The 26,190-nt window shown below is 40.6% G+C and overlaps 1 protein-coding gene across 2 annotated transcripts in view; it reads right to left on the bottom strand.

Moving 5' to 3' along the window:
• Abca13 (ATP binding cassette subfamily A member 13) overlaps positions 1–26,190 on the bottom strand; it is a 432,541-nt gene that overhangs the window by 324,569 nt on the left and 81,782 nt on the right. The window contains exons 1-6 of one of the 2 annotated variants that reach the window (XM_076545964.1): positions 21,773–21,791; positions 20,205–20,319; positions 13,667–18,412; positions 9,460–11,247; positions 7,097–7,206; positions 2,417–2,535 (exon numbers count right to left, since the gene is read on the bottom strand). In XM_076545964.1, the coding sequence (XP_076402079.1) occupies positions 2,417–2,535; positions 7,097–7,206; positions 9,460–11,247; positions 13,667–18,412; positions 20,205–20,284 (6,843 nt within the window). In that variant the 5' untranslated portion in view covers positions 20,285–20,319; positions 21,773–21,791. Of the gene's footprint in view, positions 1–2,416; positions 2,536–7,096; positions 7,207–9,459; positions 11,248–13,666; positions 18,413–20,204; positions 20,320–21,772; positions 21,792–26,190 lie in introns of those variants that run through there. The other variant, XM_076545963.1, reaches the window with a different exon arrangement.

Genomic DNA, 26,190 nt, shown 5'->3' with positions numbered 1-26,190 from the left:
ATTTTTGGTCATTGTGTTTATCACAACAGAAAACAAACTAAGACATGATTTAATCCATGACATGTCATCATCAAAGCAGGGTTTTCTGCTCTTTATCTGGGCGGAGTTACTAACCCATACACGCTGAATTGAAGTATGAATGATATCTTCAGGTCAGTTGTTTTAAAATCTGCACTGCATTGCCCATTTTATTATTATACTCTCTCAGAATTCAAAAAATTTAGGTTTTTGGTTTTTTTTTCCATATGTAATACAAGTTAATTTGCCTTATCGAAATAAAATGCTTAAGGCCAAAAGTTTTTCCAATTCCAGGTCTTTCTGGATAGTGGAATATCTGAATACACATTTTGAGATATATTAAGGCTAGGAACCTACTCTAACTATAATCTAAAGATGGCCCATAGAGTAGTTTAGTACACTGTGACATGTCCTATGTGTGTTTTTATGTGGTGTCATGTTGGTACGCAAAGTTGTAGATTTTGGAACATGTTGTATTGGGAATTTTCAGATTATAGAGGGCTCATCTTTACCAAAGATGTGCACAGCCTAGAAATAAAGTAGATGTCTAAATAAGCCAACACAAAAAGAAAACTCCAGGGCTGCCAGGGTGGTTATCTGGTGGGCTCCTGGGGCTTTCTCTTTCACACACATTTCTCTCTGGAAGCTGAAGACACACACTAAACATGGCCAGATCCACAGTTCTCACCGCCTTCTCATGCTTCCTCAGAAGAGTGGCCTTTTAGGCTTTCGCCACATCATTGGAGATGGGTCTAGCAGTGCATGGTCTCTGTCAGTATCATCTCTCTGATTCCCAGGAGCATCCAGCACCCACTGAACATCTGACTGGAAAGGGTCACTCTACCATAAAAATAGTAAACACTCAGAACTGTCTCAAGATAAAGCCCAAGCGTTTACCTTATTTCTAAAAAAACACTGCCACTATTCCAGTTTCTCAAGGACTCTAGCTTTTAATTGATGTGGATGGGCCCCATGTAAAAATCACACTCTGATTTAGTATAAGTTGGAGCCCCTAGGTGGAATTCCTAAGTATTTGTACAAGTTAATAAGAAAGAAAACTGTCATGCAGGGTCTCATCAGATGTACATAAAGCCCCATCCCTAGCCAATAAACTATTTGCAATTGATACCTGCTGAGAAAGGGAAAACCAGTTTTCACCAATAGAATGCCACTGAATACATCAACCACACTCCAGAGCAGGAGTAGTTGGCCAACACAAAAGGGACTCCATGTTTTTGGTTTTGTACCTTTTATTTTGTATTGTTTTGTTTGGGTATTTTTGTGTTATTGGACTTTTTGTTTGTTTAGATTTTAATTTTGAGAGGGGTGACAAGGATGTAAGGGAGAAAAAGAATACAAAGTTGGTTGGGTAAGGAGGTGGGAAGGATCTGGAAGGAATTTGGAAATGGAAAAGAATATGATCAAAACACATGGTATAAATAAAATGATTTGCAGTGGGAGTGGGAGGGAGTCAAGGGAAGATAATGGGGGAAAATAAAATAAAGTATATTATATACATGTATAAAATGTCATAATTACATTCATTGTTATGAATAATTAATATTTGCTAATAAAAATAAAGAAACAAAAAACTATCTTTCCAAAACATAGATGATAGAAAAGTGATACACAATGAACTGATGGATGGATCAGTAGATGAGTAGGTGGGGGATGGATAAACAGATGGATAGATGGGTGGGTGGGTGGGTGGATGGATGGACAGATTATAGATGAGAAGGATGAATGAGATAGACAGATGGTAGATAGATGATAGATAGATAGATAGATAGATAGATAGATAGATAGATAGATAGATAGACAGAGAGAGAGATATGATAGACAGATGAGAGAGGGAGGGAGGGAGGGAGGGAGGGAGGGAGGGAGGGAGGGAGGGAGGGAGGGAGAAAGAGATAGGCAGATGGATGTACAGACAAATTGGCAGAGACAATCTGTTTGAAAGCACTTGCCAATTCCCCTGGTGTAAACACTCTACTTCCTGCAAGCATGATGTCACTGAACACAGAGCTAGGAAGCCCTGCTCAGTAAAATATATCAAAAACTAGGAAGTTATACATCCCAAGTATTTGTTGCTTTTGCTTTTAACATATATATTTAATCGTGTCTATAGTTTGCATTGTAATGGTGCAATGATTAACCATCACTTGTAAAACCCCTAAGACTTTAACAAGCAACTCTTGTAGCTGAGTACCAGCCAAGCTCTGCATGCTGCAAGTTTTGCAGGGGTCATTCCCATTGTGACTGCACAGCAGAGTCCCTTTGGCTCTCAGGACCATGCTTCAACTATGGAGTAACCCCACTACCTTGCCTGAGCCAACACCACTGCTTTGCCTGGGCTGTAATGAATGCAAAATGCTCTGAAACATAAAAGAAGACAAACCTGGTAGTGGTGATGTACCAGAGTGACTCCTCGCAGAGCAGAGAAGATCAGGTGCCTCATCCCATCTCTTTTGCAACTCAGCATAGCACACAGAATGTCCTTAGTCAGGGAAGGGTTTTCTGCCAGAAGAAACAGAAGTGAATAAGCAGTTCTCTTTCGACCAACCCAATCTCAGAAAATTGTTCTTCAAAGATTCAAAATGATCCAAATTAAATATTCTTTAAATCATCAAGATGCACAAGCAGATAAAAGTGAAATTTCACCTTTTGAAACATTTTGATTTTTAATGTATATGTAGTAAGTACGATCTTAATAAAATACACTGCCTTTCTATACACACATTTAGATAATGTAAAATAACTACATCAAGGTAATTAGCTGTGATGATTTATAAAAGAATGGCCCCATAGACTCAAATGCTGGAATGTTTATCACCAGTTGGTGGAACTGTTTGCAAAGGGTTAGGGGATGTGGCCTCATTGGAGGGGGCGTGTCACTGGGGGTTGACTTTAAGGCTTCAGAAGTCCATAGCATTCCCAGTTAGCTCTCTCTGCTTTGTGGTTGTGTCTCAGGATGGGAGTGCTCAGTTACTGCTCCGGTGCCATTCCTGCTTGCTGCCATGCTCCCTGCCATGATGATCATGGACTTTAACCCTTTGAAACTGTAAGCCCCAAAGAACCTTTTTTCTCTAAGTGACCTTAGTCATGGTTTCTTATCACAGCAATAGAAAAGTAGCTCAGACATTACTAGCTATGACCTCAAGTATGTATTGTTTCTTGGTACTGAGAACATTCAGAGACCTCTCCCATAGCTGTTCTGAAACACCCAACTGCCTGTGTTAGCCTCCCAGAATAAACCAGTAGTAGAAACTCCACTGTAAAAGTTTCTGTAAGGTATGCTGTCCATTTGTATGTCCTTGTATCCAACTGCATCTCTGTCCCTGGCAGACACCCTGGCTCTGCAGCCTCTGGTCCTCACCCTTTCCTTTCCTCCCTCCTTTCCCCCCCTTCCCTTCCCTTCCCTTTCCTTCCCTTCCCTGGCTGTCCAGGGACCTGTGAGCAGTGTCAAGAAGGTCACCCTTGCTTTCAGATACTCTTGGCATTTAGCACATGACTAAGTGCCTTCCAGATGCTGGGTCATGATATAAAACAAGGTATATTTTTATGAATAACTAAACTTGTTATTTTTCAAATAGCAACAGTCCTTAAAATTTAAAAAAAAAAAACAGTTTTATTCTGGGCAGTATACCAAGAGAAGAAATCCAAACCAAACAGGACCCACTCTATCCCAGCACAATCATACACCACTGCAATCCCAGCATCTAGGATTTCTTGCCATCCTAAACCACATAAGGAGACACTGTCTTCCCAACAAAGAAAGAAAATAAAAAGATGAATGGGAAGGAAAGGATGACCTTTCTTTAAAGTTAGATCACTATGATGCACTTATGAGAAGAGGTACCAGACTTCTGGTCACCTGGCCTCTTTCTGCCCCCGTTGTACAGCTGACCCTTAAGGCATCACCACAAGAACATCTAACAGTCTTGACACTAGCAACAGCTCAGTTCTCACCTGGATCCTCTGCCCTCCAGGGTGCCCTCTTCTTCCACCTCACTTTGCTTCTTAAAGCCCCACTCTAGTCCCTTCTACCTGTGCTTATTCCTCTTCTCACCTTAAAGACATATTAGATATCTGTCTTGGCTTCCCAGATCTGCCACCATTCTCTAGATCTCTATATTGTTCCCCAAACCCTATAGGCTCTACCCACCTCCTCGGTGGGAGAGGTGTATGTGCATGTGCGTGCATGCATGTGTGTGGATATGAGCGCACGCATGCGTGTGATTGTGCATTTGTGCGTGCGTGCGTGCGTGCGTGCGTGCGTGCGTGCGTGCGTGCGTGCGTGTGTGTGTGTGTGTGTGTGTGTGTTCCTATGTATGATGGTGCATATGGAGGCCAGGTGGATGCTGGGTGTCTTTGTCAATCCCTTATCCATCTTTTTCTTTTCTGAGACAATGGCTTTCACTGAACGTCAAGCTAACGGACTAGAGTTATTGCCAGCAAGCTCTGGAGATCTCCTTGTCACTGCTCCTCCCCAACACGAGAATTACAAGCCCTCACCACCACAACCAACTCTCGCATAAGTGCTGGAGATCTGAACTTAAGCCTCATGCTCACATAGCAAGTACTTGGCCCGCTCAGCCCTGTCTCCATCCCTGACCTTGAACTCTTCTTTCCAAGCATGACTCATGCTCTCTGTTCCTTGGTTCACTAATTGTGAGATGAGAACATGATATGAGTGGATACCTGGTGACATTTTGTTCCCCTTCCGTGAACTTAGCAGGCTCTGCTATGATCACTGCTGTCACATTTAACACCAGAAGGGACAGAAAAATGATGCTGAACTTAACTCTGCCAACAATGACATTAACAACTCCAACAGCAGGGCTCCTTTTGTGATGGAAGACCTATCCACCTGTCCAGGTCCACTGCACCTCCTACTTTCCTGGATGAGAGCCTGCTGATTCCACCCTGGTCTCCTACTCTACAGAACAGGGTCTGCTCTAAGGAGGAAAGCGAGGCGGCACTTTCAACAACAGCCATGCCTGAGTGAAATAGAAACACTAAAAATTAATTTCCTAACATCACTTCATGTGTTATATTAATTTAGCATCTGTGATCCAGAATGGCAAAATACATAGAAATCCAGGTACCAATAAGTGTTCCCATTCACTGAAAATTCATTACTTTACCCAACTGTGAAATGTCAAAATAATTGCATCTTCAAACATGGCTGAATTTTATACGCTAGAAAAGGAAGCAGAAAGAGATTTGATTTAATGTCCCCAAGCATGCCTCCCCATGGTGAGATTTTATTGAGCAGCATGCTGTGTGCTTCCACATGTAATACTTGGTGTTTGGCAATACAGTCCACATTTGTAGACATCTCCAATGGGAAATAAAATTTACGTCTGTAGATAGAGATAAAGAACTCCCCTACACAACAGTTCTCAGGCTTCAGTGTTCATATGTGTTCACTTTGGCCCTCTGTTCCTCAATTTTTTATGTTTCAACCCAAAAGGTTAGCCAATTCCTGGGTTCGAGGAAACATTTGAATTGGAAGAAGGAGAGCAGTGAATAGGCCAGAGCTAGTACTGCCCATCTCTCCTGAGAGCCAGCTCTCAGTAGCCTGGAGGCTGCCTTTCCCAGCAGCAACAGGTAGGGAACCCTACCCTCACCAAGGAAGGAGAGCCAGAATGTGTGCAGCACATACACGTCCCCAGAAAGGGCCCTGTCAGATCACATGGGCTTACACTCTCCTCATATTTAGTCTTCTCAATTGCTCTTTGAAGTAGATGTGAGTTCACCCTCTTTGAAGCTCAAAGAGATTCTGTTGCCTGTCAGCAGGCATGAGGCCCTGAAAACTCAGTCTATTTGATAGCAAACTCTCTCTTCTTCCAATAGACCAGTTACCATGATGTCACTGAACAAAGCCAAGTTTAATTCTATGCCTGAAGACACTCTGGCTGGTAATGCCTTATGGCACATGAAACTGGATTACCTTTACTTACAGTGAGGTAGCCTGGCCTCAATGTGCCCATCCTCCAGCCAGCACCCACTCAATAATCCACTCAGTCCTTTTAGAAACATCAGTTGAACATCTACCATGCCTATGTCAGGGTTCTTCTAGACACTGGGCAACACATCAATTAACACATAGACACATCCCTTCAGCCTTCAGGTTTCAGCTGGCATGCCTCTACTTGGGGTTGATGTTCCATGGTCTTCTCCTTTCTACCCCTCATTCTCATACACAGTATCTTCCTTCAGTTATTACCACTGACAGTATCAAAAATCGCATGTGCTTTGAGTTTGCATTTTAAAAAAAGTATTAGAAGTCTAATTCCTGCCTGAGTCTCAGTTCTCCTTCCTTCCACTTGCAGACAGATGCTCTTCCACACCCCTGGATCCCAGCCATGGCCACCCACACAGGCCAGTGAGTCCACTCTGAGACCAGTGAGCCTTCCTCTCTGATGGCAAACTTTTGTGTGTATTCTTGTTCCCCTTCTTGAACAAGCTAGACTCCTCTTTGGGATACCCTCCCCAACCCCACAGCCTGTTCACTTAGACCATATAAGAGGCCAGAGTATGCAGATGGCCCTTCCAGTGTCACTTAAACTAAGTATTACCACACAGACTGAATGCTTAGCAACACTCCACACAAACAGATGGCACACTGAGGAATACAAGGAGGGTAACCTGAGTGTCTGAGGGCTCCTGGCTTCTATTCATGCATTTGCTCATTCAATAAAAGAACATCTGACCAGCATCTCAGGTTCTATTTACACAGCTTTACAATCAGAGAAGACACATTCACAACAGCACACAGGCTGAACATCATGTTATAAAACTGTAATCCCAGCATTTGGGAAGCTGAGGACCAGAGAGGCAAGTGCAGCTTTGGGGGCGGGGGGGGGGGGGGGGGATCTATCCAGCTTGGCTAGCACAGGAGTCACTGAGGTTGGGAAGGGTGGGCTAGACCTCCCTGGGCCTAATAGCCATGCTAAGAAACCTGTGCTTTGTTTTAAATGAAACTCAGAGTCGATCTCTGCATCTCTCTGACAGCCAAGCTGTGATAACTGGGACAGGGCAATTCTAAGTGCCTCCTCCATAGCCAGCCCACCTGCAAAGATGATGAGCACACGCAGAGCCATCATCTCCACTCTGTGCAGCATCTCCACGGCTTCCGAGGGCTTCTCCAGCTGCCGGAAAACTTGACACATCTCAGAAACACTTAGGAAAAACAGATCATGGTGTTAACGGATAAATGTGTAACCTCTGAGCACGGCTGCCGGGTAGAAGGTTAAGTCACGTGCAAGAACTGTCTCCTCACTCTACCGTGTTTATTTTGCACAAATAAAGGAAAAGTGCAGGTAACTAGGCTGGACCTCCAGAAAGCTTTCTGCTTCCTACTACAGTTTGATCAGTGCTGCTAATAAGTCTGGTGTCTGCTTTCTCTTCTTGCTCCATTCTCGAGATGTAAGAGTTGGACATTAAACTCTTTTAATATAATTATAATGTTTATAATATGACGACAATCATTGAAAGGATAAAGCCTGCTCCTAGTAACAGTGTAGCAGATTGAGTGAAATAAGTCAGGGACAAGATGACAAATATCAGATGTCGTCATTCATGTGGAACCTAGTGAAGTTGACCTCATAGAAATTGAGAGTAGAATGTGTCTTCTAAAGGCTAGGGTGATGATTAGGGAGGAAAGTCCCAGTTAGGAGCAAACAGTGCTGTGTTCTATGACACAGTAATACAGATGGATACAGTTAACAGTAACACCTTATAAATCTCAAAACAACTAGAAAAACTATGTTTCAATGTTTGGAGGCTGTATCTGATCATTTATATATAACACATGTAACAAAGAATTACTTTGTTCACCATAAATATAGCTCAATTAAAATTAAAATAGTAATTTTTTGAAGATGTTGGCTTGTATGTATGTTGAGATGCACACCTATAATCTCAGTGCTCAACAGACTGGCTCTCAAGAACATGGCTAGCCTGGGCTGTGTAGCAAGAGCCTATGTGAAAAAAAGAAAAGGAAAGAAGAGGAGAGGAGAGGGGAAAGAAGAGAAGAGAAGAGAAGAGAAGAGAAGAGAAGAGAAGAGAAGAGAAGAGAAGAGAAGAGAAGAGAAGAGAAGAGAAGAGAAGAAAAGAGAAAAGGAAAGAAAAAGAAAAGAAAAAATGAAGGGAGGAAGGAAGAAAAGGGGGTATATAGATGTATGGTGGAAGTTTTATCTGTGGAGAACTGAAAATCTCAGGTGAAAGCTGAGATTAGAGAACAGAGGGGGCCCAGATTACCTCCAGTTTGAAAGCAAATCCCAAGCAGAACACTACACTCAAGCATGACAGTTTAAGGATCAAAGACAATGATGAGATAAAACAGGAGGCTTTGGAAGCCAGCATTTAAAATTTGAAATAATGAGACATCTGTTTCACCAAGTGAGGACATCTTTCCAAGCCATTAAAAATGATCGTGTTCAGAGTACAGTTCTGCAGGAGCAGAACTGACAGGAAGTAGGTCAGCCTGTCTGGTGGTAAACGAGTTATGTTATTTACATAACATCTCTAAGTTGCCACATGGGGCTGGGAAAAAAGCTAACAGGTAGGAACCACAGGACAGCCAGCCTTGCCACATCCAGGAATCACAGCTGAGACAGGGGCAGCACCCTGGGGTTCTCTACATTGAAAGGCACAAATTCTGCAGCCCAAGGCAGCAGGCTAATACCAGAGCTGGATTTAGTGACACTGGAGCTTTTAAGAACAAGTTTCCAGCAGGGTTTGGTGGAACATACCTGTTATCCCAGCACTTTGGAGGCTGAGGCAGGACTGTGAGCTCAATGACAGTCTTTTGACCCAACATTTGGGGATGGGAGGGCTTAGAGGCAAAACATTTTTTAGAGCTGAATTTCAGGAGAGCAGGAGTTTGTTGGCTGCCTGTTTTTATCATACAGTTAGCTACAACTGCAAGCACAATCTTGTGACTGACCTGGATATTTTGAATTCATGACTACGTTTCCACTATTCGGTACCTGGGGCTGTTGTGATTATAAGTGTGCACCGCCACACCTGACTCATCACTGTTTAACAATTCATTATGTTAGTTTTTATTGGCATATGATTACTATATATATTAGTGAGGCACAAATTAGTGCTACTGCTGTGATATACATATAAATGCAATGGTCTATCTAGCTTCACTATGCATATATCCAGTCCTGAAACAAGTGGATAGAGTACAAGGCTTTTACTTTTGGAAGTTTCTAAAAATGAATCCAAATCATACTTAGATGTCAAATAATGAGGCAAAGAGAGAAAAGAAATTGTTGACTTGGACAATTCTGTGTGGATGGATGCTGGCTTCAGAGTGGGATGGAGATTGAAATTAAGAAAAACTGCTTACTCTGATTTGATGTAAGTACTTCTTGATTTCTATAATAAGGAATAACTTAAGCAAAATAGGAATTCGAATACCTTTGATCAGCTTGTGGGACTCTCTGCCAGAGTTCAATCAATACAAATAATGCCTTCAGGAATTTCTGGAAGTATGACATTGGTTCAGAGCCATGAGGAATTGCCATCATTTCTTCCTTTGCTGATGTAACATTCTGACCAGTGGCTGAATTAGGAAAACTGTTATCATCTGGGTGAAACAAAGTGTGTGTGAAATGTGTCCACTGAGTGCGGTTTGGAAGCAGCCCTTCCATTGAAAGGACTGTTCTGCTGAGACCAATCAGGACTGCCTTTGCAAGCTGATAGCGAGTAGTGTTCTGGATCAATGACAGATTGGAAATTAAATCTTGGTTTAAATCATCTCCATAGTCACTGTTAATTCCGCTAGAGGCCTCCACAACTGATTCTATGGTTTTTAAAAGGTCATTTGGGTGCTGGGCAAATGTCAACAGGAGATTAAAAATGTCCCAGTTATCTTCCTTTAAGCCACTCCAAAGAGCTTTTAAGGTGAGATCAATCACCATTTTCAAGGAAGTCTCTCTTTCTGTACTGTTATCTGTTAGCATTCCATCCAACAAACTGATCACTTCCTGACTTCCCTCCAGTCTCGGGCCCTGAGGACAACTGGTAGAAGAACGCTCATAAAACCTCAAGAAGTCCATTTGGTCAGTGATGTTACTTAGAGGAACTAAACAGTCCAGAATCTCTTCCCCTAAGTTAACAGTCTCAGTAGAAAATTTCCGAGTCCTGTTTTTAATCACCACCACGAGATGCTCCAAATCTCTCAACCTGATTTTTGTAGAAATTAAATTTTCAGCCATTTCCTCCACAATCTCAGAAAAATCTTTGGATTGGTTGACAAACAAAAAGACACTAGATGACATGTTGAAAATATCAGAGTCCTGTGATATGTTAGGTATGACTCCAATCATCCCAAAGGCCAAGTCAAGAAACGGCATCAACAAATCCTTTGTCTTTTCAAAGATGAAAGGATCTACTTTTTTCAAAGTAGTTATTTGTCTCACATGATGTTGAAAACTTTGTAGCATGATGGAATACAAAGTGTCAAAGAATTTCCAAGAGTCCTCTGTACTAGAGAAGGAGAGCTCTCTCAACATTGAAGCCATCTTTCTTGAGATCTTTTGGGCTAGATTGAGAAGTCTCACCATGGAGTCCACTGATAAGGCAAGATCACCCAGTTCAGCCGTGTTAGTCACCAGCATCGTTAGAGTTTTAGATATTTCTAAGGCAGACTCCAGAACGTGACTTTCTTCACCAACTCGGGAAATGGCACCAAATAACCTCATAGTTGATTCTAGTGTTTCTCTGTTTCTCAGAGGGAATGAATTATTTGCAACAGAAAACAGTTCAGTTAGCTTAGCAACCACAGTGTGTTGGAGCACAGGAGAGGAGGAGGGGCAGGCCTGAGTAGGTGAGTGTAAGAGAATGTCCATAATATTAGCCATCTCTGCAGAACTTTCTCTTACAAGGTGGAGAATGGACGTGAGATTTTGGTTGAATTTGGAGAGGTCCTCAGAATGACTGGCCTGGGAGAGAAGCTGAGTCACTACAGTAAAGAAGTCCAAGTGGTCTTCAGTGTCACTGTTCACCCTGGGCTCCCCTGGATGGGTATGAGACATACCTTTCAGGACTCCAGAGAGTTCTCTGTTGTCTAATGAAAATGCATTCTTAATCAGTTGATATAGAGTCCTGAAGCTTGAGAAAACGCTCACCATTGGGTCTTCATTCATCCAGGTAAAGAATGGATCCAATTTCAGAATTTTGAGAATTTTATCTCTAGGGACAAAACTGAAAATACATGTATTTTAAATTTAACATCTCATAAATTAGTAATAGAAAGATTAAAACAGGGTGATATCATGATTGTATTTGTTTTGCAATAGTATCATCGAATGATGCTACTGGGTGAAGAGTTGAGATTCTAAAATAACTCCAGGTGAAGCCTGACACTTTGCTATCAAAAAGCAATGAAGGAGTGTCCTAAGCACTACTGTGATGATTCTTTGAAAGCAACAATCTGAAAAGCCTCATGCTTTGCTTTTGGAAGAAAGAGCCAGAAAGACTGACTCTACAGTAGTTCTCTTTCTTTCCTTTGCTTCTATAAAAAGGTTATTAAGCTTTGCAAATAAGGAAAAGATGGATACATTGGCTACATAAATTTTATAATGCTCTTCAACAATACAAACCACAAAGAAAGGGGAGGAACCAATCAGATAATTGAAGGGTGTGTGTGTGTGTGTGTGTGTGTGTGTGTGTGTGTGTGTAAATGCGTGCGTACATTTAACTGATAAACAACTAGTATCAAAAATATAAAAAAGAAATGTCAACAACTATCAGAGACAAACTGGGGGAACCCACAAAACCTAAAGAGAACTTAAGAAAGAAGGCCATTCTCAAAGGGCAAAAGTCTTAGTAGGCCAACTGACACATTCTGAGGTTCTCAACTTTAAGAAAACAACATTTAAAACTAGAATGAGATTCTGCCACAGTCTCACCAGGTTCCCAGATCCAAGTTCACATGAACAGTTCCAGGCATGACCAGGCATGACCAGGCATGACCAGGCATGACAAAGCTGTAGAGTCACAGGGAGCCTCACACTCTGATCAGAGTGAAAATTAAGCCAAGATCTGTGAAATTTTTTTAACTGAGGTTGTGTAGATACTATATTCTACACCGGAACTCCTCTTGTGTGTGTTTAGGATACAGAAACACCTCTATTTGTCAACCATCTCCACCCATGCTCATGTTACCAACCCCAGATAAATGCAACAGGTCACAAACACATTGAAAGTATAAAAATAGGAAGGGGGCCAAGCAGTGGTGGCACATGCCTTTGATCCCAACACTTGGGAGGCAGAAGCAGGTAGATCTCTGTGAGTTTAAGGTCAGCCTGGTCTTCTACAAGGTGAGTTCTAGGACAGGCTCCAAAAGCTACACAGAGAAACTCTGTCTCAGAAAACTAAAAAAAAAAAAAAAAACAATAGAAAGAGGACTTGTTGGGAGAAAGAAGGGGTTTGGGGGCTTTGGGGGGGTGGGGTAACAAGAAGATGAGAAACAGCAGTCTCCCTAGACAATGATTCTTGATGTAATTAGTTAACATCTGAAAAGGGTGAAAACCTGTTTATATATCTTGTTCTGAATTTCAAAAGTACTAGCAGATTGCTCAGTCAGTCTGTGGTGCCTGTGATATGGCCACTTGGCGAGGCTGAGAACTAGCCTTAGTATGTCCTTTCCTACAAGTGTCTGACGGGCCTGGACTACGGAGGAGATTCCCTTGAACACACTGGAGGGGGGTTAGTGGCCACTTTGTCACACAAATATGCCTCTTTCCAGCTACAGATTCCAAAACTAAACTAAGATCCTGCTGAGAAGGGCTCTTGCGCCAGTGTTTAACGTCCCTAATGAGTTAATGAGGATATTCAGAAGGCAAACTGTCTTAAACGGGCCAGCCACAACAGTCCATTAGAAGGCTGTGTAAGAGTCTCTGAGACCCCAGTAGCTAGGCAGTCAGCTTTTGCTTTGTGGATCCCCCTTGTTGACCACAAATCTTTGAACTGCAAACCTTAGCTCATGATACACCAGGCATTCCTGCTGCTCTGTTGGTCCCTTCCTGCACCCTGCCCCTCTGAGGTTGGATGTGCTTATCTTGTCTCCATAGCCACATGAATCAGCTTCCTGTGCTGCATGGTTGCTGTCTCCTTGGGAGTCTCCCAAATAGTATGACATAGAGTAAATGGGGATTTCTCTCTAGAACTTTCAACGGTAACGTTAAGAGAGATTTTAGAAGATTGTGAATAGAGATAATATGACTATTTTAATGGTTCCAGTTACAAATATTAGGTTAATTGATCTTGTATTTGTATTTGTGATGAGACAGGTAATACCATAATTGAAATAGCAACCATCTCATATGTACATGTAAATCCATTCAAAATAAATTTTTCACTCTATATAGGAAAGAATTTCTTGTCTTTATAATCAGAATTGAAAAAAACAACATGATTGATGAACAGAGGCTAGATTTGAATGTTTACTGGTTAAGTGGAAATTAAAATTGGGTCGTAAAACACTCATTGTGACAAAAATCACTTCAAAGGCCATTCCAAACTTAGGTCCAGGTGCTATGGCAGGCTTTTCTCTACTCCAGAAAGTGAGCCAGCTGGGATGCACTACCAGGATGGCCATGAGAAACAAAAGTGCACTCACCTCATCTCTGCAATGAAGTCTCTATGGAAGTCTTTTAGCAGAAGTGATATTTTATTTTCAGGCATTCCATTTAGCAAAGAGAAGAAGAATGTCCCCAAGAGCTGCTTCAGGAAATCCTCGGTGCTTCCTGTACTTTCTCCCCCATTTTTGGACTGTGTGTGATTCAAGATGAGATTAATGAAATCCATTACGTGAAGGTCAGTACCACTGAAACTCAGAGTTGATCCTTGAGAACGCCCAGCAAAGTTACTAGCTAAATCCATCACAATGCTTTCAAGAAGCAACTGAACAGTTGAGAAGTTGGTTAGCTGCTCGTGATTTAGCATATGGGTGAGAGTGTCAATGTCAAAATTGCCTTCTTTGGTACTGTTTCTGAGATAGCCCAAATATGTAGTAAGATCTCTGGCCAACATAGTTACATCAGTTGAATTCCCACTGGCCATGGCATTGAATAGTCTTTGCATTAGCCTAAAGTAATCCTCATTTTCATATTCATGGAGCCAATGTTTTATGACAAATAGAAAGCCTTCAATAATTTCTGAAATCTTCAACCATGATGAATCTAGGATTTCAAGCAGTTTCGGAAGTTGCACAGTTGTGTTTTGAAGAGCTATGCCTTGAATCTTCTTGTTAATATCAGAAAGTAGTTGTCCTAGGCTCAAGTTATTGATTGGGTCTTTGATGGTTTGTTTAAAGTCAAACCATAGTTCTTCGAAGTTGTAAGTTGCTTTATCATTTTTAATTAAACTTGATAATGAGTCTGGGCTCCTATCTGTATGATTTGCATTCAGAAAGTCTGTGATTGGTAAGAGTAGATAATGAGTACTATTTCTTAAACTCCAAACAGCAGAAATCAATTTGAATAATCTCTCCAAATTTAAGTAAACATTACTTTGGGCAGATGTCTCTGTGCCTTCAGTAATGTTAAGAATCTTGTCTAAGTTACCTAGTTTGTACAGCATGTTTTCATTCAGTAAAAATTTTGTAAAATTTGTATATTTTAGTTTTTCTATAATTTGCAAAGCATCTTGCTTTATGGTACCACTAGGACAGAGTTCTGGGATGCTGTCATTACCTTGATTCCCAGAAGGTGACATGAAGGGTAACACCTTATGCCAAAGTCCCTGCAGAGTTCTCACAAAAACATTTTTAATATGGAAAATCTCCAACAGCTCCAAGAGAATGGAATTCCAATCTGCTACCTCATGCATCGCACAGACCACTTTCTTGGTTATTTCCACTCCAGAGTTTTCATTCATGCACTGTGAATCACTTGGGCGAGGCAGATGAAGAAGGTCCAGTATACTGTTTGCCATGTGGTAAAAGGAAGAAGATATGTGACCCTGGACATTACAGCCTTCTACCTTAAGGATTTCCTCGAGCCTGGAAGCTGTGTGGTTTGAACACCAAACCCTGGGAAGGCACATTAAAGCCTCTGAAATAACAGCTGGCTCATCTGATACTAACTCAACTGTATCCAGAAGAGTTTTAACCACATCGGCGAAGTCTTCCTTGGTGGTATTGAACATGGTTATCCCATGAAGAAGTGTGAAGTTATAGACATCCCTGAGGCTTTCTGTGATGTTTTTATCTGTGACTCTCTGCAGGAGCCCCACAATGTGGGGGAGAGCATAATATACATCCAACACAGCACTCACCACTTCCTTCGGAAGCAGACGGGAGAGACGCAGCAGGTGATCAACACTCCATGAATGGGAGCTGTCTACAAATTTTTCCACTAAGCCAACAAGCATATTGACCCTGAAATTGTCGACTCCTGATCTGCTGAGATTCTTAAAGAAACTCCTTAGGTTTTCACTGATGTCACCCAGCTGGCCTACTAAGAGCTCTATGTCTGCCTTCTTGAGAGAATGCATGAGAGATGTCACTTTCTTTAAAACCTGAGCATGATCTGAATTTTGTGGAATATTGAAACGGACAGCAGGCATTAAGGAGTTGAACACATCCCGTGTCAGTTGAAGACCAAGACCTACAGCTTTCAATATGTCATGCGGGACTATTTCTGATGAATTCTGAAGATCATGAGTTAAGTGGAGAGCAAAGTAATTAGCTAAGTGGTAAATTGAATTGCCTAAGCGGCTTATATCTCTTTCCTTTGGACTGGTAGATAATACGCTAAATACTGTTTCAGTGTTAGAAGAGGAATTATTTCCAAGGACTCTATGGAAAATGCCTTTTAAAAGTTTCTGCATTTCCTTCCCCAGTGCGATGATGTGTTGCCAAATATTCTGAAACTGATCGGGAATGTCATCTGCTATTTCTATGGGTCTCAGAAGTAAGTCCTTGAAGTACTTCCAGTCAGACTGGGACACAAATTCAAAGTCTTTTGTTAAGTTGCTAATGATCATGTTTACCTGCCTTGTGGAATCATTGAAGAGAGCTAGTAAAATCTCAAATTTGGGGACCTTCTCTTCTCCTAAGCCTGTGCCAACTATAATATTTAGAAACTCAGTTATGTCTTTCAGGTAAATATTCACACAATTTAGATTTGACTCATTCAATGGACAAATGGGTATCTTCTTATTTAGGACCCAAGTTAAAATTTTCAATGCAGAGTTCATTTTGTTCTCCATATCCTTAAAGCTTCCCAAAGTGCTGTGAAGATGGCTGGGTAAAGAACTTGAGTTATACATCATACACAGATGGTTTATGACATGTATCCATGCAATGCACCCTTCCAGACTGCTACTTGTGTTTGTGGATGAAAAAATGGAACTTAACATGGCCAGAATACGTGCTGGCTTCTTAGAAGTGTTCACAGGTAATAAATTATCTTCAGAAATAAACTCAGTGACACTCTGGAAAATATCAGCACATGCCAATAAAGTTCTATCCTGTGATACATTCCTAAGAAATAATGTTGTTTCTCTCAGCTCAGTGACAGCACTTGCAAATTTGTCTCTATGATCTGTGAGATCATTTGAAAGAAAGTTATTGATCAGATCCACGTTTCTATCTACATAGTCTGGGGCTTTGCTCAACTCAATGAAAACATCAAAGAGGGAATATAAAAACTTGCTGCTTGCATTTGTTTTCGTTGGAAATGTCTTCAGCTGGTGCAGGGAGGTTTCCATGGTGACAAAGGATTTCTCTGCTTGGTCCAGGTTAAATGATTGTACCACAGCTAATTCATTATCTAACGCTACCCAAAGATCCCTGAGGTCCAGAAGGCCATCCCAGTCATGAAAGTTATTCTCCTGAGTTACATTTTTAAATAAATTTAATATGTGTCTAGCAGTATGATAAGTGGGAACTATTCCTTGGCAGTTTTTAGAAATGTTCCCATCATTTTCTAGTTCATCCAAAAGCTGAATGATACCAACATGAAGAGAAGTGAAAATATTCATGTCAAGTTTAAATATTTGAGAAATGTTTCCCCAGATCTCAGTCCATGTCTGAATCCATGAAAGGGTACAATGAATGGCCGTGAACTCACTGAGCACACTGCCATTTACTGAGAGGTTTGAAAAAAATTGTGTCCATGGTAAAGGAAGTGAAGATCCCTCATCTCCTGAATAATTCACAGAAGAGGTGGTTGCATTTTCCAGAACGAAGCATTCACTCAGCAATAGGGCTTCTGCCGAACCATTAAAGAGCTGACTGACGTACTGAAGGAAAGAAACACGAAAGCCTTCATCTGCTGCAAACAGCTGCCTGAGGCCTGTCAAACTAGCATGAATCACTCCTGGTACCAGGCCCTCAGCAAACATCAGGGACTGGGCTTGAAGCTCTAAAAAGTTTAAAATTGAAAGCAATTGCTGACAGTAAGATACTTCAGATATTGTCCCAAGAGCCTTTGTTGTCTCCGATAAAAGCAAAAGTGCTTTACTGATGCTTTGGATATTAAACTGCTTTATGAGATCCAAAAGGTGTCCAGAGATTTGAGTCAGATAAATTATCAGGGACTCTCTATTTTGAATGTTCAAGAATTTATGAAAATATTGATAAAATGAAGAATAGGTCTGCAGAAGTAGAGCTGCATCTCTGTCTTTGAAGACATTTATACGAGTCAAAATTCTATCCAGTTCTTGTTTTTGGGGTTCAGAAAGGCCTGAGAAAAGTTCAGATGCGTTCTGCAGAGCATTGATGGTATCCAGAGCTATAGAGACTTGTTCCTGAGTCAGAATGCTAAGTTCATAGAGATTGTGTAGTATAGTCTTGCTTAAATATATAAAGTCTGTGTTCACAGCTGGTGATTTGGGCCAACCAGAAAGGAACAACTGGGAGAAATTAAAACTGTTGCTAAGATTCTTCTCATATCCTGGAAAAGAAAAATTTCCAAGTGCAGATGAGATTTCAAATTCAGCTCTTTCTTCTTGTGAAATGCCGTTGTGCCAGAATTCTTGCAGATCTGGATTAATTTCAAGAAGTATTAATTCTAGGAATCTCAAAATATTTTTTGATTCCCTCCTCATCGAATGGTTTTTAAGACTTTGAATTTTTTCAAAGACCAGTTTATCAAATTCCAGAAGTTTCTGAGCATCACCATCATGTGGGTCTCTCTCTAAACTTTTTAAATGATTTATCCACAGAACACTTCTATTCAGAACAAGCTTGGTGAGAGAAAAGAGATTATGAAATTTAGGACCAGTGAATGAGCCAGAAGGATCAGATAATAATTCCTCCCAAAACTCCACAAAAGACAAAAAATTGTTCATCTGTTCATTTTCAAGGGTGTGCAACTTCTTGTCCACCACTAAAAGGTGCTTTGTGAAATTTAAGACCCTGTAACACAGATAGAAATGTTTTATTATCAGAAAAAAATTAATTCAACACCTCAAACTTCTAAGATGATTTATAGTGATAAAAACAAAGCATTTTCTAAACAACGCATTTTTCACTTCAGGTCAAGCTGATACGAGCATCTATTATTGTATTAGAAATCCCAACATGGCTGCACCTATTTAACTTAAAATTTGTTTCCTGTTATCCAAAAAGAAAGCATTTTAAACCACATTCCTTTATGAATCAATCTGTATGACTGTTAAACACAAATCTGCCATTTCTGCCTGATGAATTTGTTTTTCATATTTCCTTTCAAAAGGTCGTGGGCTATAGAGATAGATCAGGTAGTGGGATGCCACAGAAACTTTACCTGCTGCAGTGTGACCAACTGACTCACACTCTTCCCAGCACAAACAGTGGCTTCTGCCATCCTGCCTTCCCTACCCTGACGGACTGAAATCCCCTGAGACAGTGAGCTAAAATAAGGCTCTCCTCCATGAAGCTCTCAGATACTTTGCCACAGCAATAAGGCAGGTAACTAATACAGAAGGGGAGGAGAGCACATTTAACAAAGTAGAAGTCACAAGGCATGAGTAATACTGCCACAAATACCTGTCACTGTACAATCTCTAAAGTGCTCTCATATCTACAGTCTTACTTTATCCCTATAAAAGTGTTTTGCCTCCTGATTGCTGGAATTAAAGGCATGCACCACCACCGCCCAGCCTGTGTAAATATTTTGATCTTATGGAAAAAGATGATTTTATTTGATGAACAAAGCTCTACTGTTAACATATGGCAGGAACAAAGCCCATATTTCCTCATGCTGAATTCAGGTCCTTGGGCATCAGTTGTATCTAATCTCGAATATTTTCATCCATTAAATCAACACTGAATTAACTAACCAGCCTCTTCCTTTAACAATTTCACACTAACTCCAGTGAGTTCATAGACATGAAATAAAAACATGTCCTTAGAGCACACTCAGACTGGTTTTGTTGCTCTTGCTAGAGCAACAGATAATGGCTAGAGCCGTTAAATAATTGAGGTTTTCAGGACACAGAATGAACAGGGGCTGATTTTACAGAGGTCATCCTACTCTCTTTCCTCTTGTGCCCATGGAGAAAGCTTCCCCAGTTTGAAGAATTTCCTGTCTAGGGAGATGTCACAGAATGGCTTTCAAACTTTGGTATCTGAAAGAACCTCTGGTGAAATTTGTAAACACACAGAAACCTGGACCCTGGATCCAGGATTTAGCATGATGGAGTGAGGTTCAACACCCACAGCTTTAGCAAACTTCACAGGTAAGTTTGGTTCCCTCCTGAGTCTGAGTTCTTCTATTGTATGTAAGGCTCCTGTCCCATCCAACCCCAGTGTAGTTCACAAATATGAGTGCTTCAAACATGGCACAATATGTGTAACCTTACATAAAAAGGCCTTCTCAAAACATGTGATGAGATAGCAGAGCAGGAAATACTCGGTCTTATTTTCTTCCACCCCTCCCCAAAGCCTCTGCAACTACTACAACTGGAATCACTGACCCTACGTTGGAGTGTCAAGCAGTGTCAGGCTTTTCTTAAATAAATGCTTTATTCCTAGATCATCTATTATAACCACGCTACTGTTTAGGAAAATCCTGTTCCTATGGTCACACAGTTGACAAACAAATGGTCACTAGATGCCTGATATGAAACACTGTTTAAATTGAACTCATTTCCATTAAATAATGCCTAGTCTATGTTGACATTTGCTTGTGATAGTTAATACCTGGAGGTTGGATTCTAAAACTTACCTGGCTATGGAAGTTAGTGGGGACTTCATAACATTATTGAAAAATACAAAATAATTATCAATGATGACTTTCCAATCCATGCTTTGTGTATAACAAGAATAGTCCTCAGAGAAAGCTAAAAAGAAACATCAACAATCTGAGTACAATGGTCAAGCTAAATATACAGCAGATTACCTAGTCTGTTTGAAAAATTAATAAAGAAGGTTTGGAAAATTGTGGTTTGATAACTGCTTCCAGTCATGAGGAAGCAATGAGCCAGTGTGCAATGCAGAACATTGATTTGTGGAAGATACCTCTGCCTTCCATGCAAGAGGAAACTTGTGATTATCCCCACTCACTGCTTTCAGGAGGACCATGTACAAGGAGGAGGTGGTCTGGAGCTCAGTGGACATGCTGTGTTGGGACGAAGCTTAGAATCTGAAAGAAAGAATGTCAGGGAGAGCTCTGCAAAGAGTATGTGTCCTTCTAGTGTCCAGGTAAGAACTAATTATGCATCTGAGGACACTACTTGAGATTAGGAAGCTTCACCTCCTCCCACAAAAAAAAAAAAAACACTTAAAGATGTTTGTTTAGTGGTCACACAATAACAAGAATATACTCCTGCTCATAGCTGTATTGGAACATTTTACAATTCACAAATTATCAAGTACAGTAAGCAAAAGGGATTTTCAGAGTTATAGATAACCTCTATAGATGATTGGGCTGAGTAATAAATTGTTAAAGCAGAGGTGTCCATCTCTTGATGTTACAATATAATGTTATCATCTACAAATATATTAGGTCATAGTCATAGCTGTCCTGAGATGCACGCTGCTCTCAAAGTCACGGGTTCAACACACCTACTTTGAAGTAATCCTGTGGCTAGGAGTGTAGCTCAGCAGTATGTAAAAAGCCCAGTGTTTGAATCCTCACATTGAGAGAATGGTGAAGGCTGGGCAGCCAAGACCTTAAAGGACTAAGCTATATTAATTTCTACAAGAATAACTATAAGAATAAAGAATAACTAGCACAGAATAAGGATCAAATCCATATTTGGCATCCAACAAAAACTCCAGGCACACGAAGAAGGAAACATGAATAGAAAAATAATTGGTCAAAATGGATGGACTTGATGGAATGAGGAAAAAGAACAGGAACCACACAAAAGAGTTACTCATTTACATTCTATTCTTTACACAGTTCAGTTAAAAGACAAAGGTTGTCAGAATAGACAAAATAAGACTAAACATACGCTATATGCGAGAAGTATAATTAAGCTATAAAGACAAAAGGAAAAAGAAAAGATATATGACCCTCAATACTAATTAACAAGAATAAAATTCCAAACAATGTAGAATTCAGGTGACAATGTTATCATTTCATGATGTTAAAGGCATCAAGTCATCAAAAGAGGCATAATGATTCCAAACAAGTACACACTTGGCAGCAGAATTCCAAGATACAGGAAAGAAAAACAAAGCACAAAGAGAAATAGGCTAATTCATGTTGTGCTCGGAGATATAATTAGACACAGAGACAAAATATCAACAAAAATGGAGGATTTGCATAATTCTAACAATGTAAACTACCTGATATTCAAGAGCCATTCCACCCAGTGTCAAAACAGTGCTGATTCCCTTCCTGGACACATGAAACAGTTAACAAAAACTCAATTCTCTAAACCCTAAAACAAAACATACACACACACAAAAAAAATTTTTTTAACAAGACTGATGGTATAAAGAGTGTTCACAGACTAAAGGAGTATTCATTAGAAATCAGTAACAAAAATATAACTGAAAATTCCACATTTTGAAAATGGATTAACATGCCTGTAAATTACATGTGGGTCAGAAAAGAAACTAAGAGGAGATTAGGGAGTAATGGAGATGCTTCACGGGTACATACACACTTATATATTTTAAATATGTTTTATTTTGTTATGGGTTTTTCCAGACAAAAATATTTCTAACCTCAAGCGAGCAATTTACCTCTTTAGCATCTATTTCTCAAGTAAAATTGCATAAGACTCACACTCATTATGCCTCATCAAGTTCCCACTAAAATAACTACATGTCTATGGGGGAAAGACAGAAACACTCCAGCAAATTAAGTCGGAGGTGTGTGATAGCACATAAGAAGAAGGTTGGTGCTATCAGAAAACCAAGGGGTAAAATGGAAACTTTTAAGCAAAAGAAGAAAATAAAATCCTCCAGTGTCAACTCCTCAGGGTTCTTTGTGAAGAAGTTCAATCCAGGTGCTCATTTCATTGGAGAGGGAAAAGGAAGCGGCTTTTATTACATATGCTGTCAATTCTTGCTAGGTACCTTACATACATTATCTTGGGTCACCAGGACAAGAAACTAGTAAAGTAAGTTTTTTTTTTATTTTATCAAGAGTCAAAGTAATATTCTTGATATTGCTGGCTGGCTCAATTAAATCTGTAAGATGCAACATTTGTTCTTAAGTCCATCTGCTTCTAAAACCCATACTATGATGTCATACTCCACCCCTGCTTGATCCACAAGGTAAAACTGTACTCTACAATGTACGATATTCACTAAACGATGTCATGTCTCACTCATACCGCATTCTTACTGTTTGCCTTTGTTTCATTTTTATTGCCCACTTAAAAGGAGGAAGAAGAGATGAGTGATGTGCAATCTAAAGATGAACGCACAGCTGCAGGGTGTTTTCTTGTGGTTTGTGTTTTCTCCTGTTGATATTTGGTGATTTCCAAATGTTTGTATGCTTACATGTCCCTTGGACATCTTAAAATGCACGTTTTGACTATTCTGCAGGTCTGAGGTGGGGCTGTGATCTGCATTGCTAATGAGATGCCAGCTGCTGCTGCTGCTGCTGCTCCAGGGACCAGGTTGTTAGTATCAAGGATGTAGGCAATTATCAGTGTATGCCACACATAATGGAAGAAGAAGAAGAAGAAGAAGAAGAAGAAGAAGAAGAAGAAGAAGAAGAAGAAGAAGAAGAAGAAGAAGAAGAAGAAGAAGAAGAGAGAGAGAGAGAGAGAGAGAGAGAGAGAGAGAGAGAGAGAGAGAGAGAGAGAAAGTCAAATGCCCATAATCTACTAAATATACTGGGTTATTCAGTATTTTTTTTATTATTATTATTATTATTTACCAGGCCCTTTTTAGCTAACCAACTTCCCACCTTGACAGCTAAAATTGCTGAAAGGTTCATAATTTGAAGTCCATTGTGGAAAGATTTGCTAGTCTGATTGTGACTGAAGAACTTTAAGGAGAAATATCTGAACACATAGCTTTGTTTCCAACTGTTAGTTGTATTCATCCTTCAAGTCCTGATCCATATGATATCTGGAAAAACAAGCCTTTTCTGGAACTTTTCTCTACTTTTGTCTATTTCCCCCACTAACTTGGGATCCTTTTAGGCTTTTCTGTTGAGCCCTAAGGTCTCCAATTAAATATGATAACCTTGATTTAAAACATAACTTTCCTTTCCAAAAGTCAGGTAAACACAGTTGAGACAAATAGACATCCATTCTCCCCTTGACCATCCAAATGACAAGAAACTGGGAAGGTAGCACCTTCCCATTCTAGCTTCCTTAACTGTTAAGACATTGTGCCTGGAGAACTTCTAATTGGAAGATCAAACACATGCTTTTTTCTCCACTCATCCCCCAAAGGTCTGTAAAATGACAAGAGAAAACAGAAGGTTATTTAGCCTACAGATGAAATGAACAGAAAAGGAAGGAGCAGCAGTCCCTTCAACTGAAGAATGGATAAATAAATTGTGGCACATATACACAATGGAATACTACTCAGCAGAGAAAAACAATGACATCATGAGGTTTGCAGGCAAATGGATGGATCTAGAAAAAAATTATCCTGAGTGAGGTAACCCAGACTCAGAAAGACAAACATGGTATGTACTCACTCATAGGAGGATATTAGATGTAAAACAAAGAATGACTAGACTGCTACTCACAACTCCAGGGAGGCTACCTAGTGAGGAGGACCCCAAAAAAGACACAGGAATTGCCCAATGACAGAGAAATGGATGAGATCTACATCAGCAAACTGGACGTGAGGAGGGTAATGAAGGGCAAGGATCAGGGGAAAGAGAGCTTAAAGGAGCGGGAGATCCCAGCTGGATCAAGAACAGAGAAGGAGAACAAGGAAAAAGAGACCATGGTAAATGAAGACCCCATGGGAATAGGAAGAAGCAAAGTGCTAGAGAGGTCCCCAGAAATCCACAAAGATACTTCCACAATAGACTACTGGCAATGGTCAAGAGAAAGCCTGAACTGACCTACTCTGGTGATAGGATGGCCAAACACCCTAACTGTCATGGTAGAACTCTCATCCAATGACTGATGGAAGCAGATGCAGAGATGCATGGCCAGGCCCCAGGTGGAGCTCCGGGAGTCCAATTGGCAAGAAAGAGGAGGGATTGTATGACCGAGAGATGTTGAGACCATGATTGCAAAACGCACAGGGACAAATAGCCAAACTAGTGGAAACACATGAACTATGAACCAATAGCTAAGGAGCGCCCAACTGGATCAGGCCCTCTAGATAAGTAAGACAGTCAATTAGCTTGAACTGTTTGGGAGGGCCCCAGACAGTGGGATGGGAACCTGTCCTTAGTACATGAGCTGGCTTTTTGGAGCCTGGGGCCTATACTGGGACACTTTGCTCAGCCTGGGTGAAGGGAGGAGGGGAGTGGACCTGTCTCGACTGAATCTACCAGGCTGAACTGAATCCCCAGGGGAGTCCTTGCCCTGGAGGAGATGGGAATGGGGGGTGGATTGGGGGGAAGGGGAGTGGGAGGAGGGAGGACAGGGGAATCTGTGGCATATAAGTAGAGAGATGGCTTACAGCCTGATCACCCCAGTAGGACAGAGCCATCAGATGACAAGAACCCCTTGCACATAAACTTTCTTGTGAGCAGTAAGTGTTTTATTCTTACACAGAATGGACAACCAGAGCATCAGAGCATCAGATCCTAAAGAAATTTTCCACAAAAAAAAGAGAACTCAACAAAAATAAACATAAAATCCACAAAAAAAAAGAGAACTCAACAAAAATAAACATAAAATCATAAAATCTGGGCATGATGATGCATACCTTCAATCCCAGCACTCAGGAGGCAGAGGCAGGCAGATCTCTGTGAGTTTGAGCCCAGCCTGGTCTACAAAGTGAGTTCAGGACAGCCAGGGCTACACAGAGAAACCCTGCCTCGAAAAACAACAACAAGATCATCATTCACATTCTTTAAAAGAGGACTGTTTTGTGGTGAGGAAATAGTTGCAATAAGAGCAAGAAGCTATTTTCAATGAATACCTACAGGGCATAGGATGGTCCTCAGAAATCAAATAGCTGAAAAATCTTAAAAAGTGTTTTAAACAAAATTAAGGAAGTGTTTCAGAAAATCATTCAAAAAGATTACAAAACTAGAGAATCATATAAGAGGAACAACTGATGGCTAACAGACATTCTAGAATGAAAGGAAAATATAGGGTTTAAGTTACAAAAGAAATAGTGCATCATAATTTCCAAAGTAGTCATTATCAAGTAGAAAGGACCTACTGAGTATACAGCATAATGCCATTTTCAAAGTTCATATTTACTGAAGTCTCCATGAAATTTCAGAATACTGGAATTAAGAAAGGAATCTTGACATTATCTGTAAGAAAAGAAAAATGCACTTGAAAAATACACCATCAGGAATAGAAAAATAAAGACTACAGGCAAGAATAGGTGCTGAGAAGGAAGATGGGGTGGTAAAGGAGAACGGCTAACATGTAGGATGATCATCCAGTCCAGGAGGATGCTTCCAACAACCCAGCACCCTGAAGTTCAGAGCCTTCAGAGTATAACCTGAAAGAACTGCAAAATGTGTCTGTCTTATGGGGTACAGGTTTACAACTGAGAGCCAAGGAGGAAGGTTCTCTGGCAGCCTGTAAAGACAGCAGTTTGGAGAAGGAAAAAAGAAAACCAGAGAAGGAATAAGAAATTCCCATTGCTAG

The sequence above is a fragment of the Peromyscus maniculatus genome, chromosome 10 (genome assembly GCF_049852395.1).
Source record: "Peromyscus maniculatus bairdii isolate BWxNUB_F1_BW_parent chromosome 10, HU_Pman_BW_mat_3.1, whole genome shotgun sequence".
NCBI lineage: Eukaryota > Metazoa > Chordata > Mammalia > Rodentia > Cricetidae > Peromyscus > Peromyscus maniculatus.
Note: the sequence above shows the minus strand (reverse complement) of the source record. Positions and strands in the feature narration are given on the sequence as shown.